The sequence below is a fragment of the Calonectris borealis genome, chromosome 7 (assembly GCF_964195595.1).
Source record: "Calonectris borealis chromosome 7, bCalBor7.hap1.2, whole genome shotgun sequence".
Lineage (NCBI taxonomy): Eukaryota > Metazoa > Chordata > Aves > Procellariiformes > Procellariidae > Calonectris > Calonectris borealis.
Window position 1 is genome coordinate 40,939,382 of NC_134318.1, and position 17,241 is coordinate 40,956,622.

General features: G+C 37.3%; 1 protein-coding gene and 1 long non-coding RNA gene across 2 annotated transcripts in view; one reads left to right on the forward strand and one right to left on the reverse strand.

The window, feature by feature from the left end:
- DHX32 (DEAH-box helicase 32 (putative)) overlaps positions 1–17,241 on the reverse strand; it is a 26,607-nt gene that overhangs the window by 1,723 nt on the left and 7,643 nt on the right. The window contains exons 4-9 of the mRNA XM_075155285.1: positions 16,838–17,083; positions 14,520–14,619; positions 14,250–14,408; positions 3,885–4,076; positions 2,095–2,244; positions 820–1,010 (exon numbers count right to left, since the gene is read on the reverse strand). Coding sequence (XP_075011386.1) covers positions 820–1,010; positions 2,095–2,244; positions 3,885–4,076; positions 14,250–14,408; positions 14,520–14,619; positions 16,838–17,083 — 1,038 coding nt within the window. The remainder of the gene's footprint in view (positions 1–819; positions 1,011–2,094; positions 2,245–3,884; positions 4,077–14,249; positions 14,409–14,519; positions 14,620–16,837; positions 17,084–17,241) is intronic.
- LOC142084489 (uncharacterized) overlaps positions 15,956–17,241 on the forward strand; it is a 24,032-nt gene continuing 22,746 nt past the window's right edge. Inside the window, exon 1 of the long non-coding RNA XR_012674382.1 lies at positions 15,956–16,913. This is a non-coding gene — a long non-coding RNA (uncharacterized LOC142084489). The remainder of the gene's footprint in view (positions 16,914–17,241) is intronic.

The following is a 17,241-nucleotide window of genomic DNA, read 5'->3' on the forward strand; positions in this document are numbered from 1 at the left end:
TTATATTAAAACCAGGAATTAAACTTGTATTCAGATACTTTCAGCTGGAGAGCCTAAACCTCTTCCCAAATTTCTGTGGGAGAGCTGGGGACTGGATACTATGAAATGAGGATTAGAGTTAAAGAAAATGTCTGTCTGTATATTTGAAAGCAAACGGTCTGCAACAAATGCGGGCAGGCTTATACAGTAAATTTCTGAACTTGGTGGTGGGCTTTGAAGGGTCTGTGTGAAAACAGATGTATTCTTGAAGAATTATAAGACTTTAAAATAGAATGTGTGGCTGGGCACTTGAAGTGTAGTTTGGAGGGGTCATTCTTGTATTTAGGTGGAGCATAGTGATGTGAAGGAAAGCATGTTTTCAAGTAGGAATAAATTAATCTTTCTTGTTCATATTTACAATTACAGTTAAAGTACCTCTTTTGGTTGAGATTAAGCAAGCTGTACATTATATATACCTAAACATATTCAACAAGTCAATTCTGTGTTTCAGGGTATTTTCACAAAAACGTCTTCAAAAAGGAAATAATGTCTGAGAGAATATTACAAGTTAAAGGGTTTTTTGAGGTAAAAGAGTTCTTTGAGTGAAAAGCATATTGACAGTTTTCCTCTTGCAGTGAAGTGTGTGGACTTCATGCTGTGATAGCTGAACCCCAGAGAGAAGATTGGAATTGGCAGAAGTGTTTGTCTGATACACTGTGGAAGAAATGGCTTTTATCCTTTCTGATGATCAAAAGATTTCACTACCTAACTTAAGTTCTCTGGAAGCATTCTATATAAGTTAACAATGCAGTAAGATGAAACCACAATATTTTTCCTTACGTGCATAAAGTAACCAGATAAGAGAGATTTCTTAATGCTTAGTATATTTTCTTTTGATCCAAAGTCCGGTTCTGAAATGGGAAGTTCAATACGCTTCATAATCTCTACTAGTTCGGCTCTGATAATTTCTGCCATCCTCAGTGCAGAACAGCTTAGAAAATAATCACGACACCATTTCTCATTACTGTAGTCTGTGGAGGAAAAAACAGTATTTTGGCTTAAGGCAAAGTCTTACTGATAGGTACTATCCACAGATACAGCTCTGTAAAATGCTCTTTGACTGGTGCAATAGATTAAAAACATTTTGGAGTGAGTAGCTGTGTCAGAGCTGTCCAAAATTCTGATAACAAGAATCATACGGACAGCTTAGGCTCGTAGATCTTGCTTGTAAAGTGAGTGGGCAATACTTGATGTCCTTACTTAGTTTTATGGAATTTTAGCTATATTTTTCTGAATAAATATATTCAAAATCCCTTACTTGGTCTGTAAAAAGTAATAGCTTCAAATAGGATTTCTGGATTCAGGCCGGGATATGGAACTGAAATCACATTTGTAGTGCTGGTGATGATCCTGCATGCTGGTAAAGGACAGGTTCTCTTGGACCTCTCTTCAGCCTTCAGCATGACTGAACATGAAACAATCCTACTGTCCTGTCCTAAGTTTTTACTTAGTATATGCAAATTTGTCACTCCCATGTCTAAGTACTGGACTCAGGCTAAACGAACCTGAGCAAGATCTTTGAGCCCAGGGAAATACTGTGAAGACCTTCTGTGCAGTCCCCTGCACAGTTTTTATTCAGTTTCCTGTAAATGTGAACTTTACTACTTTCAATTTTTTTCCTTAGACTTTCTTATTAATTGACAGCTGTCAGAAAAACACCAGAATTGTTGGGCTGCTGGGGGAATCAAGTCCCTTCTCAACTGTGTCTATGGCGTTTCACATCTTAAACCTGGATTATGTGCTCTTACAGGAGGAACCATCTTTCTGGTTTTGAACAGTGTCACTTCAAATGACAATAGTAATAGTGCTGACATATCCTTGTTGGATGAGGTACGCTGTCCTAGGTCACTTTCAGTTAGTTAATAAACTAAAACTAATATTCGTTTGTAATGGCTACTATCTTAGGTTTTTCTTCTTTCTGCAAATTAGCAATTCTAGAAAGAATCATTCGAAAAGGGTTTATGAACAAAATGCCAACGATGTTCTTTTTTTTTGTTTTGTTTTTTCCAAATTGGTTACAATGTGCTTCATTTTGTCTGGTATGGGTACACTTACATTGGCTTGCGGAGTGTGCACTGGCTTCCTTGAAGGCGTTGAAGACATTGATAAGAGTAAAGTGATCTCCTGCAGGGTGTGAGAATTTTCGCCAGCAAGTAAGAGCAATCTCTTCTGTTCCAGGAGGTGCGTGTAAGAAGCAATTAGGAGCTTAGAAAAAAATCAAGGCAGTGGTTACTAAGACACACAGGTGCGTGCACAAATAGTAAATCCACTGATATTTTTCTTTTTTTCCTTTCTCAGTTCCCTTTAATGTTCTATGTTGAATTGCTGCTAAAGAACCTGTTGCATTCACTAGAGTTTTATTTATGTGGATGTTCTTTCAATCTCTAGTTTAGTTAATTTAGCTAATTTGTGCTGTAAACACAAAAGAAGGTGAGAAGCTTTCTCCTAGACTGATGCCAAAAATGCTTCATAATGGCATGATCCAATTTATCCAGAATCCAAGCATATGGTTTCTTTAATATAGAAAGAAACAAATCTATGGATGTAATGCCTTAATTTGCTCATATATGTTTAAATTTGTGCCTTCCAGTGCATTTTACTTCTGTTGTGATGCTTTGCTACATAATTATGTCTTTTGAGATGATTGAGCTTTTTAAAAACTAAAATGTGCGTTTACATTTGGTTTACATACTTAAAAATTTTATCACAAGTTTAGGCCCACTATTAAAAATCAAGCCAGCTTGAGCATAAAACCAAGTTGTTCCATAAGGAGAAGAACCAATGCAGCTTGGTGTGCTGTGGGTTCATGTCCTTGCTGCCTAAGACTCCTCACCAATTTCTGGGCCTAGGATATTCCCTCTGGGCAGAGCACAATAATGCCGTGCCAAAACATTCTCTACAGGCAAGTTTAAACTGTGGCTGTTGAGCAGTAGATAGCTCTCAAGCATTGGTTCTGTACTAGGGTTATGCCATAAAACCAGTAGCGTATATGGTTAGGAGGCTGCTGCGGAGAGAAGTGAGACAGCTGGAGCCAACACTGTGCAACACCTGAAAGAATCTACGTCTAGCCCTGTTCTGCACTATCTGGTGGGATCCTGAGAAGTCATTGTCATTATTTGCTATTTGAACTTCTAGAGTCGCCTCCTCCCAGTTAGCCTAGTTTTGTGCGTCTTTGATGTATTAAGATTTCAATAGCAGCTTTCACAGAATGAATAGGTTTTAAATATCTGGGGTTTATGTGTTGGTTTGAAAGCTCTGTCACATCAAATGAAAGAAGTTCCATAGTTAACAACCTTCTAATATAAATGTTCTTGCTCCAGACTTCACGTGTCCAGTGTCTGGGGCCAGCTGGTTTGTCTCACAGTGCCATGTAGGAGCAGAGTGATCCATCAGGACAGAATGGTATGGATACTTAAGATTAGTTAGTTTTAGAAAATACTTAAAGTGGAGAAACAAAATCACAAAGTAATTCTTTGTAGGGCAACAGTTCGATATTGTTTGTAATTAGAACTTCCCCTAATTTGCTGCTTCAGTCTGTAACAAATGTACATGAATATGAAATAAGAAAGTTCATTTTGAAGGGATGTTCTGTGTATGCTTTCTGACAAAAGTTTGGAAGTTAATGGGGCATCTGAAGCATGGAATTGGAGTGCTACTTATGAATTCATTACTTGTGTTTCATTGCATGCTTAAAGATATGCCGAAGATATTCATTTACTTGAAATAAGCAGGGTGTGAATAACAAAAGTTTGCCTTTGGTTTGCCCTTGTGAATAGACTTTGAAAGAGTCTACATGGATTTGGCAGGTGGCACAAGCCATGCAGTAAGACATTATTTATGAGTACCTGTTACCATGGCCGCAATGGTGAGCATTTCATCAACGCACTCAAATTCACATGAAGCCAGAATTGCCTTTGACAGTTGTGGATCCAGGGGAAATTCTGACATAATAATTCCAAATTCAGAAAGGTTTCCATCATTATCCAAGGCTGCTAGATAATCGAGATCTTCCAAAGCCTGCATTAGACTTTCAGGAGCTAATAAAAAGGAAAGATAATTCAAATTCTTGAGAATGGCTACATATAAATGAACGCCTGAAATCTCATTATAATATTTCAGTTGTATATTTCCTATGTGGAAATGATAGAAGTCAGCTTCTATCATTTGACAACGGGTAAGAAGAAAAAGTAATAAATGAGATGAATGGAAGGCTGAGAACATTCTGGAGGAAGAAAATAAGGGATAACAATTACAGGGCTGCAAATAATTTTGTTGATCTTTTTTCTGTCAGAGCAGTTTTTGTCAAAAGTCAAGACACAGTGGGCGCTGAATAGTGTATTGCACCGAGACTATGTCAAAAACTTCCGTTATTGGCAGTCTTCAGGTATTTTTTGTGTGTATGTTCGTTCTTTTTAAAAAGGGGTAGTCACATTTGAGGGGTTTGAGAGATACACAACAGCTCTAGGAAAGAGGATTATAACCAAAAGACAGCCATTTACAGAGCTTGTAGCTGTCTTACCATTCTTGCAAGTATTTGGAGTTCTCTTTGTTGCCTTTTTTAATAATTATTTTAAATGTATTTTTTTACATAGTTTCTCATGATGTCAGAAGAAAAATGGGAACATAGTAAAAGAAAATGTCTCCCCAGCAAATGGCTGTACTTTCTCATTGCACAAAATTAAATGTTCCATTTTCCCTTATTGTAGGTTATAACTTCCTTTCAACCTACATAGGTACAAGTGAGAACAGTGAGGCAGAAAAAATGATGAGTGAATACAGGCAAATAATTAGGTAGGCTGAGAGAATAATTTGGTAAAAAAGTAGGAAATAAGTGAATTTGGGCCACACAGTGAGTAGGGAGCATGAGTATGAGATGGATTGAACGGAGGCAAACATGAAGGATATAATGAGCTAGAGTTTAGCATTTAACATGGGGGTCTGAAGAGTGAAAGCAGAGGAGAACAAAGACTGAAGTGATGGGTTTTGCATCTTAGATGTTAGATAAATGCAGGTGGAGGCCTGCCAGGTGTGTTCGGTAGGGAGGTTTGCTTCTGCATAAGTTGAACACCGAGCTTTTAGGCTAAAGTGGTCTACATGTGCTTTTTCTGAAGACTACTGGAGTATCAACAATTAATTCAGTTTTGATCAATGGCATATTAGGCTCATTCTATGAGGAGTACCTCCACAAATCATAGGCATAGCTTCCTCTTTCATGGATGAGGGTGAATGAAATCAACAACCTACAAGATTTGAAGATACAGAAAAAGGCTTATACACACAGACACAAATATGCCTTTTTCATCAACTATCATTACATCTCATCAGTTATTTCTCAATAGACCAAAAGATGGCATTTGCAGTAGCTCTTCTGAACCTCTCAGCTGGATGGGAATAAATAACAAAGGAGTTTGACAAAGACTCTCTTTTTTCATTAAGTATCTTTCTGAATTTCTCCTTTACCATTTTTTTCCCAACTATTTTTCTCTTGCTTTTTTGCATCTGAGGCAGTGTAAGACAGAATCACCTTATGTATACCCTAGCCCTTTTACTATTATTGACTGCTTTTTCTTTTGATAAATGGTGCCAGAAGAATGTGAAGTGTTATTCTGACTTTTTTTTTTCAGATTTTGAAAAAATTAGTCAAAGTGTTTTCTCAGTGATACTTTGTTCTGCTGAAAGAATGGTGTAATGAATTCAGACCCTCACAGCTGCAGTGATAAGAAAACATGTCTGAAAGGACAGGATTAAGCAAATCAGTACTTAAAATGAGAACTTGAGCAGGTCTGTAGGAAATCTGCTGTTGATGAAAGTAGGTCCCTTTGGCAAAACAAGCATAGAAAAGCTTTATGTGCAACCATGGAGGCTACAGTTCCAGGGCTAGAGAGAGTGAACCTGAAAGCTGAGTAGAAGTTGTCAAGCCTACACTCTCCAAAAAGTAGTTGCTAGAGCATGAAAGACATTGGTGGAAATTTGGGAACCCTTGAAGTGTGAAGGCTCTTTCCTCCCAGCTCTTTTCAAAGGTAGATTTCTATTCCAGGTCTTATTGTAATGGTCAATATCTTTTATGAGTGCCAGTTCATTTAAATTCATAACTGCTCTCCTATCAGCAGCAACTTTCTCCTTATTCCAGTTTAGGGAACTGTTTGATATTTTCTCTCTGTTTTATGGAGAACAAGTTAAATTCTAGTCCCACTGAAGTTGGTGGCAAAAATTCCACTACAGCAGGACTTGGCCAAGCATACCCAGCACTGGGAAACTAATGACTGCACTGGCAATTTTTCAGGCTTCTGTGGGCTGCTATCAGTTTGCATATTAATGTCGAAAAAATCTCTAAATAAAAAAACCACAACCACAGCTACCCACACAGGCAGGGTGTATATTTGTTCTTGTATCTTCATTAGTAGATGACTAGAAATAATTTCTTGCTTGAATTCGTTATGAACAGGAACCTGTCTTTGCCAGGCTACTTCTGCATCGTGAAGATTAAAAGCAAAGGAAGCCTGTAAGGAGCTGGTAGGTCACATTTAGCCATAACGCCGCACTTCAGGCACCCTGCCTTCCTGCAATAAAATGTTGAGTTCGGGTCTTTTCTTTGTTGTCAGTGAACTTAGTTTATTGCCATCACTCTGTAATTAACTAGTTGTAATGAAGTAAAGAAAGAAGTAAAATGGGAAACAAGCAAACACCTGTTGTTTTTAACCCTTTTCTGTTACTAATGTCTGAAGGGAAAAAATAGTTTATTAATTCCCCTTACATGAACTCTTACAGAACTTCTCCAGCATGTTAATCTGTTAGTGTTGTGACTTCACTTAATTTTAAAACACTTACTATTAATTTTCAGAGAAATTCTCTTAGGAGTCTGTAAATTCCTGTTAAAACTGTGGACCTGTTTCATTTCAGTATTAGAGTGCATATGTCTGCCTGTACAACATGAGGGGTTTCTGTCTAGAGAGAACATTTGTTATCAGACATACGAGGTTTAATGGGATAAAAGATGAGCCCTTGCAAAAGCTAAAGCATCTGAGAAGGAAATACTTAGGAAGTTTAAAGAAATGAAAACTAACAGCTGATGAAGAATAAGAGTCAGTGATAGGAGATAGATATCAGTGATTGAAAATACAGGGAGAGTAAAATGGTCATTCAGAGATACAGTAATTACTAGGAAATCATGGAAAGCTAATTTCCAGAAATCAACAAAGTACTTTGTGCTAGAACTTACAAAATATATGGTTGCATGGCAGCCAATTTCAATCCCCTGATAGCATCAGTAATTTGCATTTTTATGCCCTGGAGTTAGTTGCCTTGAGATTTATAAGCACAAATTACTTCCCTATTTTGCGATAAGTGTTACAAAAAAAAAAAAAAGATGACGACGACTCCTGGAGTTTTATTGTGCTAGAAAGGACAAGATAGTAAAGGTAGATTAGAGCAGGTGAATGAACAGTAAAAAAAAAAAAAAAGAATAGGGCTTTCAGATATGGGTCTGCATTTTGAGACACAAACTCAATCAATAAAAAGCCATTGTAAGAACAGCAAACACTCATTTGCGAGTTCTTTATGGTATGGCTCCTATTTAAATAAAAACTATGATAAACAAAAGTAGTTTAAATGTTTAGATATGGAAAGCTCAGAAACCTGCATTGTCTTACAATGATTTCTAGCAAGCAGGTGTCATTATTTTTAGGGCTGCTTGCCAATGCCAACTACTGCTGCCATTGAGGCAAAAGGCAAGGCTTTGTGACTCGACTGCTGCTTTCATGGGAGCAAAGTTAAAAAGAAGCTCTCAAGATGTGTCCTGTGCTTTCAACAAGAAACTGTTACATCCCTGGAAGTTTAAAAGGTATTTCCTTATCTGATATTTTTGTTCCCTTGCCTGTGTTCTTTGGCAACTTAAGACGGGGTTGCTCTGGACTTGTTTCAGGAAATCTGACCAGTTTTATATAAATACAGATGCTACTCTTGATCATACTTAGGCATAGTAAAGCAAATATGTAACTAAATGTTATTGTTAGTACTGAAATCTTTTATCTGAGACTTAAAATGATGTTTCTTTGATTCACAGTTTTTTGTAACTTTGACATGACCAGAGTAAGTTATGTTTCTAAAGGTAGCAGTGCCATTAATCTTTCCAGTATCACATCCTTCATGGCTGAAATTGAGGTGCTTAAGGTGTGATAAAATAAATACAAAAGTATTATTCTTGTTGCATAAGGAAGCAAGTGATTTAGTGATTTGCCCAAAGTTCTGCAATAAGTAAATATTAGAGACAGGGATGAAATGTAAATTTCATGATTTTTAATAGTCCATTTAACTGCTCTGTCGTGCCTATCTGGAAGATCTACAGGTCCTGTGTTCTGGTCTCCTACTCTGTGAAAGTGTTGAGTATGTAAAATACCTTTTTCTTGATAGATCTTCTCTTTCCATGGAAATAACTGTTACAAAGTTAGAATGTCAGGTGAAGGGATGTTGTCTTCAAAGAGCTGATTCACTGCCTGGCAAACCACAAGTTTTTCCAGCTTCTGTTAGGCTTAACAGCATGAAGAACTGCCAAAGTAATTACTGCAGGGAGAATAGTTCTGGGGAATGGCGTTCTCTTTTATTGTTTTTTAACATTGCTCCTTGGATAGCTAACTGAAGATACGGAGAAATCTAGTGCCAAGTTATCTTCAAATTATGCAAAGATTTTTCTTCTGCAAGGACAAGCTTCTGTGTGCACGTTTCATCTTGACTCTCTTTTTTCCCCTATAACTTCTGAGGTAGGATTTTTTATAAGTCTGTCATGCTCTGAAGCCACCAATTCTATAACCATTATTTTGAAATTATAGTTATAGTTGATCATTTAGAATTACTTTTCCAAACGCATACTTTGCAGTCTTTCCATTCCCCCTTATGCTGCTTCTTCACTCCTCCAAGCTGGCTGGTAATGGTCCCTACTGTGCTTATCTGCCAGCAGGGACAGCCAGGACAGAGGCTGACCTGCATTTTCCTGACATAAATATACCGAGTAATATCCGCACACCAGGGATAGCACTGACTGTTTAGTGAAGTCGGTTTTCCATCTGCTTTATGTCATCCTCAAAGCACATACATGACTTTGCAACATGTACCTCCACAAAGAGTATAATTTAAAGAATTGTCCTGGTTTTGGCTGGGATGGAGTTGATTTTCTTCCTATTAACTGGTATAGTGCTGTGTTTTGGATGTAGTGTGAGAATAATGTTGATGACACGCTGATGTTTTGGTTGTTGCTAGGTATTGTTTACGCTAGTCAAGGACTTTTCATCTTCCCATGCCCTGCCAGATGTGCAGGGGGCTGGGAGGGAGTGTGGCCAGGGCGGCTGGCCCAGCTGGCCAATAGGCTATTCCATACCATATGACGTCATGCTCAGCATATAAGGCTGGGTGAAGAAGGAGGGGGGGGGCGTTCGGAGTGATGGCGTTTGTCCTCCTAAGTAACCGTTACGCGTGATGGAGCCCTGCTTTCCTGGCGATGGCTGAACACCTGCCTGCCGATGGGAAGTGGTGAATGAATTCCTTGTTTTGCTTTGCTTGCGTGCGCGGCTTTTGCTTTCCCTATTAAACTGTCTTTATCTCAACCCACGAGTTTTTCTCACTTTTACCCTTCTGATTCTCTCCCCCATCCCACCCGACAGGGGGGGTGAGCGAGCAGCTGCGTGGTATTTGGCTGCTGCCAGGTTAAACCACGACAAGAATATATAATGGCATAAAAAAATATTTTTAATCACTTTGGTTTCTTTTGTTACTCTCTAGTAAATGACATGAGAGTAGTCCAGCTGTAACAGAATTGGGCTACCCCTTCTCATTTTTGGGATGCTCTTTGTGATGCTCCCTGTTCTAAGCAATTGGCTACATTCAGTGTGGTATGTGCTCAGTTATTGGGCTATACATACTGCCCTGACTCCCATTCCTGACGCCTCTTGTCCCGTGGACATGGAACTGCTGCTAAGGGTCAGGTTGTCCAGTCCATACTTTGCTTCCTCTGTTTGTTTGCTGTCTGTTCCTTACCTCCTCCAATTCCTTCTATGCTTTTCCACTGATTTGTGCAGTACAGACTATGAGGTATGTGGTCATGTCTATGCTATCAGAAAGCTTTTCATTAGGAGATACATAATACTATTTAATCGATGAAATTCAGAAATTAAAACATCAAAGAATCAGCAAGTGAACTTAAGATAATAAATCTGCCATGAAGTGATCCCTGTCGAGCAGGCCTTATATGGCACATTGAGTTTCTGTCTTTGACAGTCTGTTTCTAGTGAAAAAATACGCAAACAAATTTTGTTTCTGAAACAATTTGAAATTATATGCATTTATACAACTCTTGTTATTATGGATATTCTAGGAATATATTCTCAGTGGGGTTATAGTAGCATGGCTCTCAAATGTCATGGTATCCATGACCATCAACCAATATTTTAATCTGAAAAATTTTTATGGTAATTCTGCATGAATGCAGAATCTGCAAACTGCTTTCACCTTGATTTTTTACGGAAATTTTACATGGCTTCATCTTTATGCTGATTTGCATAGTTTAGATAAGGATTTTCCAGTGATTTACAAAAATACATAATGTTGCTGCAATCTGTGGGAAAGGAGTTTTTTTGTCCCATTATATAACACAGTAAAGATCTAGCTGATTAACTGATAAAAATGTAAACACATCCCTATTATGGTGGCACAATAATTCAAATAATGCACCTCAGAACTGCAGTGCCAAATACATTTTCATATGGCTCATGAATTCTAAAAAGGGTAACAAGGTTGCTGCATTTGCTCATCTCGATTATAGCATGAATTAAATGCAGCAGCTGTAAGCCTGACATGTTTGTTGCTTTCATAATGCAGTAATGAGTCAGAGTTAATCCAGGCTTTTATTTTTCCTCAAAAAGCAGCAGCAGAAAAAAAACTTGTGCACATTGTTGTTGAGCAGAAATAAAATGTTTTACTGATGTAATTTTTGTTTCTTTACTTATCTGCTACATGTTCTCTACTTCATGTACAGGGAATGGACTGTGAAGTACTTCTCTTTGAATTCTTGCTATGAATTTCAGTGTACTTCTGATTTGTTTGTTCACCAGTTCATGTCCGTACGTTACTCTGTCATCTCAGTGAAAACATTATTTTGTTTAGGAGAAATTCACCTTGGGTTAAAATAACCCAAAGCCTCCATCTGTTTCAATTACAAAGAAAACTTGAGAATATGAGCTGAACAGAAACGGTGCACAGGAAAGCCTGTGGCATGTGTGGCACATGGGAGATGCTGCAATGTGTTTGCTCCCTTTTCTCAAAAGGAAATCAAGTGCAAGGAGGTGAAGAGACATGGAATAGTCAAGCCCACACAAACTGTGCTGGGGAGAAATAGGAAGGCTATTTGTGTTTTTAGTATCTGTATGCTCTGAACAGCACTTGATTTGGCCAGGTCAAATGAGAGCATATAGAAATACTGTCATGTCTTTTTGTTTGCTTGTTTGTGGGGGTTTTGTTTGGTCCAGTTGTGCCATGTTTGGTTGAGGGTGGGCAAATTGGCTTTATATACATGAGTAGTAGATGTGAATAAGAACTGTTATGCCCAGGAGTTTTCTTAGGGTCAGAAAAGCCACATTGCTTGTTTTGTGAGCTTTTTCACTTAGGTCTCTAAGAGACCCTCCTCCTCTTCCTCAGCCTTTTTCATTACTTCAGGTTACAGAAGGCTTATGCAACTAAACTGACTGCAGCAAAGATAATGAAGCCTTTTTGGGAAGCTAAAATCTCTTGCTCAAGAGAGGATGCTTTCCATCTCTGATAGCTCTTCTCTTTGCCTCCTCTGCAACACTCTCCTGCAGTACATAATTCAGAAAGGTGTAACATCTATTTGACCCTATGACTAGCAATGAGAAAGCTTCAGGGCTACCCTTTAATGGGATACCAGAGGTATTTGGAGCTGGGCAGCAAGGACTCTGTGGTGTGAATTTAGGGTCAGTCTCTGCTTCTGCTGGAGGATGTTGTGCTTCTTTAGCCGCTAGAGACCTGTGCAGCATTGAGTGTGCGCGGCAGGTTGGGGCTATCTCAGCACAGAATGAGAAAACTTGGACTTTCACAGGCTGAGAACATTGACCCAAAGCTCTTGGGAGGGGCCAAAAGAAGGTTTTTTTGTGCTTGAAAGCTTGACATGTGTTTTGAGTTCTGTAAGTTGGTCTAATACAATAACTAACTCCCCTTACAAATTTGCTTACTTCAGTATTCCTGTTTCTTTCAGACAAACATATTTGACACCAGGTGCTTCAAACTGTCTGTATTCTGATAGTGTGAGCTTTATAGTCATCTCTGGAGAATTGTGGTAGGGATATAACTTAAGTGTTAGTACGAAAGGGATTCGTTGCCCGCTCAGAAGTGGGAAAAAGAAAGCCCCAAGGCAAAGAAAGCCCATGTGTGATCTATCCTAGGATAAAGGAAGAGTTGTACTAGACAATTAAAGCAATGTTTCAAATGTTTAGTCGTGTGGGTCCTTAAGATGTGAAGGAGACCAGGAAATTGTGCAGACTTTCTCATCTCCATTCAGTGGACCCCCTAGAGTGTTTGTGGGATTTTTTTCTGTGTTCAGACAGTTTGTCTAACATTCCTCACACTGTTTCAGTAATTCCTCAAACTTTTCAATACCTTGACCTCGCACTTTTGATCTAGTTAGCAAAAACTTTTTCATATTTGATGCCTATCCAAGTAAAACTGATGCATTCATCAAATGCCTTTACAATTTTGTACACGTCAGCAAGATGCTTTCTTCAGCTGCATTATCTCAAAAATACAGACAAAACTTAGAATTCCTACATCTGTGAAATCCTTAAATGCCTCTAGCATTTCATTCTCTCTGAATACCAACGGTCTCCAGTGTGCCTTTAAATCCAAAAATACTGAATGCTTTTCCTAATGTAACTTTACAAATTCATTCTACAGTTCAAGAACAACTTTCTTCATATCCAGTAAAAGCACTAATACGTTTTAGAATTTTTTTTTTTAGTAAAATATTTTCTAAATTTGAGTGGAAGCCAACTGTATTCCATAATAATTTTCCACGAAGGTTTCTTAAATTCATCACAGGAGGTGACACTCACAAGGCCAAAATACTGCAATTCTCATCAGTTTTGAATTAGTTACCACTCAGACTGGCAATGTTTTTTCACATTTCTTTTAGGCACGTTTCTACTAAATGGGTAGACAAGGGAAAAGGAGAATAAATTCTACTTAAAATTCCACTTACAGTCTATCACAACATCCAACAGTGGGAATTAAACTCATTATTACTGATTAATTACAGTGCACAACATGTAGAAGACAAATGATCGTTCTAATTCCATGTATGTGCATGAGGAAAGGGAGAATAATATAAGAATTCTTCCTATTTGCACTGGAAAATTATCATAAATGAAGCTAGCAATAGGTCACATGATCCCCAAACCAGTGAAATCGGTGCTATTTCCCTCACTTTAATTGGCTTCAAATCAACAGCAGAATTTGCAGTGGTACTTGGGTTTTGTGGTAGGTCAGAATAGAGGAGAATATCCTTCTATAGAAAAAACCCTAAAATATGAAGTCAGAAAAATAAAAAAAAAAAAGCAACCACTTTCTTCACACTTACCTCAAAATTCAGAGTATTCCCTATCTAGTATTGAAAGTTTATTTGGGTTTATTTTATAAATAATATTGGCCTTAAGTAACAGCTTATTGTAAATTTGAGGTGGCAGATGCTGGACAATAAGACGAAAGCTGATTTCCTCCAAATATATCTCCTACGTAAGAACAGTAGTTTATTTGGGTTGTAAGCTCTTGATTGAAGGAATATATTTTGTTAGATATCTGTACAATGCCTTGTACAATAGGACACAAATTTTGTTTGTGGGTTCCAGGAAAATAATATGAAACCTAGATGAGAAGATATTTGGAATATTGATTTATTTTTTTTTTTCCCCCTCCTTCCGATTCCATTCAGATACTTTACGGTCTTTTTCAGAGCAAAGAGTTCATACACGATACCATTTTTCTAAGTGCTACTATTGCATTGTGAACTGTTCTAGCAGCTAAGTGGTAAAAGCAGTGGCAGTATTTTTACAAGTACTGCAATTAAAAACAGTACTGTGAATAACAGGACAAAATTAGTCTTCAAATAACTGCAAAAATAATAATAAAAATATGGAAAATTGGTGCATCATCATTACCTGGCCTGCTTATGAAGTCACAGTGTCTGAAGCCTGCTATATCCATCCTCTTCAGGAAAAGAACCATGCTAGTTAGCTTTGATTCCTGTATTTTGGCTGGTAGATGTGGTTTCATTTCTTTGTAGGTAAATTCTTCAGGATACAAGCAGAAGAGTTTTCCTGGAAGAGATTTCAGGAAAATTACTTTTTTTTTTTTTTTTTTTGCATTGCTGCATCAGTTATGTTAATAATTTGAGCTAATGGATTTAAATTTTGAGCTAATAATTCTACCTGATGAAGACATGCCCAGAATTTGTTTATGCATCTCTGCTTGACTTTTGCTGATAGGCTGCGTTATAACAGAGTCTGCTCTGATTCTAGGATTGTACACCTTTAAATGAAAGAGATATTAAGCATCAGATAAGTAAGAGAAGACTACAAAAATATTAATGGTCTGTACTGAATTTTTGTCTAGGCCATTTTACAGAAAGTATAGTAACAGTTGCATTTGTTTTTATACTACGTATTTCACCAGCTTGGAAATGAGAGCAGTCAGCACTTTGATACATTGACAGACACTTATGTTTTGCAATAACTCTGTAAGTATACTGTAAGATAAATGTCTTTTTCTGAAGAAATGTACCTTACTAAAGCACAAAATGTATATCTATGGTATCATCAAGAAAAGCATCAAAAAAGATTATTTATTTCTTCTAATGACAGAATCCCAACATTGTCTGATAACATTTTGTCCCATAACTTCAGATTTTTGTCTTAGTACTGAAATCTGTCAATTCATTATAGGAGACGAGGATTGTAACAAAGATGTACAATGCCCCGATTTATTTTTTTCTTAATTTTACTTTATTTTGATTAAACTGAGGAGCCGATTCACTCACTGTTCTGACCACCAGATGATGTCCATAAGCTTCTGTAGTATGTGGCAAGACATACAACATCTGGATAATGAAACTTTCTAGTCATGTCATCTGAATTGACCTTGTCTACTTTAAGCAGGGTTTTAATAAAAAAGATAAAATATGCCTCAGTGCAGGGGACAATGTCTTTCCCTCCAGATAAATTTATTGTATGTCCCAACTGCAAGAATTATGTGGGATTTTGTTCTGCACAAAACTTTGACTGTTCCCTCTGTGTCCAACTGACTTTCAGCCATATGGATTGAATGTGAATTTGAACTGCTGAGGAACTGCTAGGACAAAATAATTGAATTAAAGGGTAAAAATTGTGTAACTGATAGAGAAGATTTGGTGGCCATCAGGACTGTGTTGAAACGGATTTGTTCCCATCACTTCGTATTTCTGATTCACAGAAGTGTGGAAGCACTGAATTTTACTTTGGGCTTCAGATTACCGTGGAAGTGAGGTTGATTTCTGTAATCCAAGAAAATTGTAGTTTCAGAAATAAGTTGGGTTATGCATGGTCTAATTGAAAGCTGCTTTTAGGCTTTTGTTTGTTTCACACAAAAATATGACAATTTTTTTTACCCTTGACTTGAGGTTCAGTTAGTTTATAGCCTCCAAGTGAGAACCCTTAAAAATGACAGTTAGATACGTTTTTTTTGCAATGAAAATGAGAGGATATGGTAGTTCCCAAGCTTTTGCCTGAACTACTCTCAAGGCTAATCAAGATTAATGATCATCGATCCAAAATTTTAGGAACACTTAATGTCCATTTTGGTGATTCAATTCTGGATTATATGAAGAAAATGTATTATATTGTTTCTTTTGCCTATTACTAGAATATTTATTTTCACTAGCAGAACGCACTGAACAGTTACAAAGCCTGTAGCGTAGTGCAGCTTTCCAATTCATGTAATGACATGTTCCTACATAGTCACTCATTCTTTAGGACATCAGTTTTATATAAATGAAAGAAACGAGACATGCATTTGCAGTTGCACTAGTCCTTCCCAGGATGTGGTGGAAAACAAGAACTGAGGACATACTTAGAATGAACTGTAAAAGGTCAAAGATTAATTCAATAAATTGCAGCATTTTGAGGTACTTAGATGGAAGCACGTATCCGGAAGGAGCACAAGCATCTTTAAAAAGACGCGGTTCCCTGTGTGAGCATCCCTTGGCGTTATATGATCTGTGGCACTACACTGATTATGAAGGCGTTAAGCAAGATCGAGGTTAACCTACTAAACCAGGTAATCTGCCAATAGGTAACCAAGAATTGATTGTATTTTGCTCTATGTATAAGATACTGAAGACATAATTAGGAATGATAGGCCAAAATTAAGGTGAGATGTAGTTTGCAAATGGAATGTGATTAGTTTGGTGCCCAAATGAGTGGCAGTTTCAGTTGGGAGTGTTAATCTGGCTTTAGAAACTTGAAAATTTTGTTTTCTGACTGAATTTAGGAAGTAATGGTATTTTCTTGCTTTTTCCCATGTCTATGAATGTAGGTAATTTGAATGTTAAAAATGTTATAGAATCTGACTTATGAAAGAATAGAAAAATATTTGATCCGTTAGAAACTATTTGCACCGATCTATTAGCTGCGTATTTCCCTTTCCCCCACCCTGAAAAAAAGCTTATGCATAGTTCATTCTTGGCATACTGATTTTGGTTAACTTTACTAACCTTTCGTCTTTCAACACCGACATCAATGACAAAGGTTACATTTTTAATCCAAATCAAAGATTCTCCAAAGCTTGTGGTGAGTAGCACTTTTCTTCTGTATTTTTTGCAGCATTTCTGTTTGTCTTGATTTGGCTTGGGAATTAGGTCTTCTTTTGTGGGGTATAAAGGAACTGGGATGAGTTCTCCAAGGTCGGGATTTAAATTAGACTGTTCCTGTCTGATCATTTGGTAAGCTTTTTCAATTTCCTGTAATCAGGAGAAAGATGTTTTTTTTTTCCCCCTTTTTCTCGTAAGTATGAAAAACAAATATCAATATTTAATTTTAAAGCAACTTTTTATTCTAAAATGAATTTTAACTATGGATCAAACTATAACAACACTGAAATCTTACATGATTAATAATT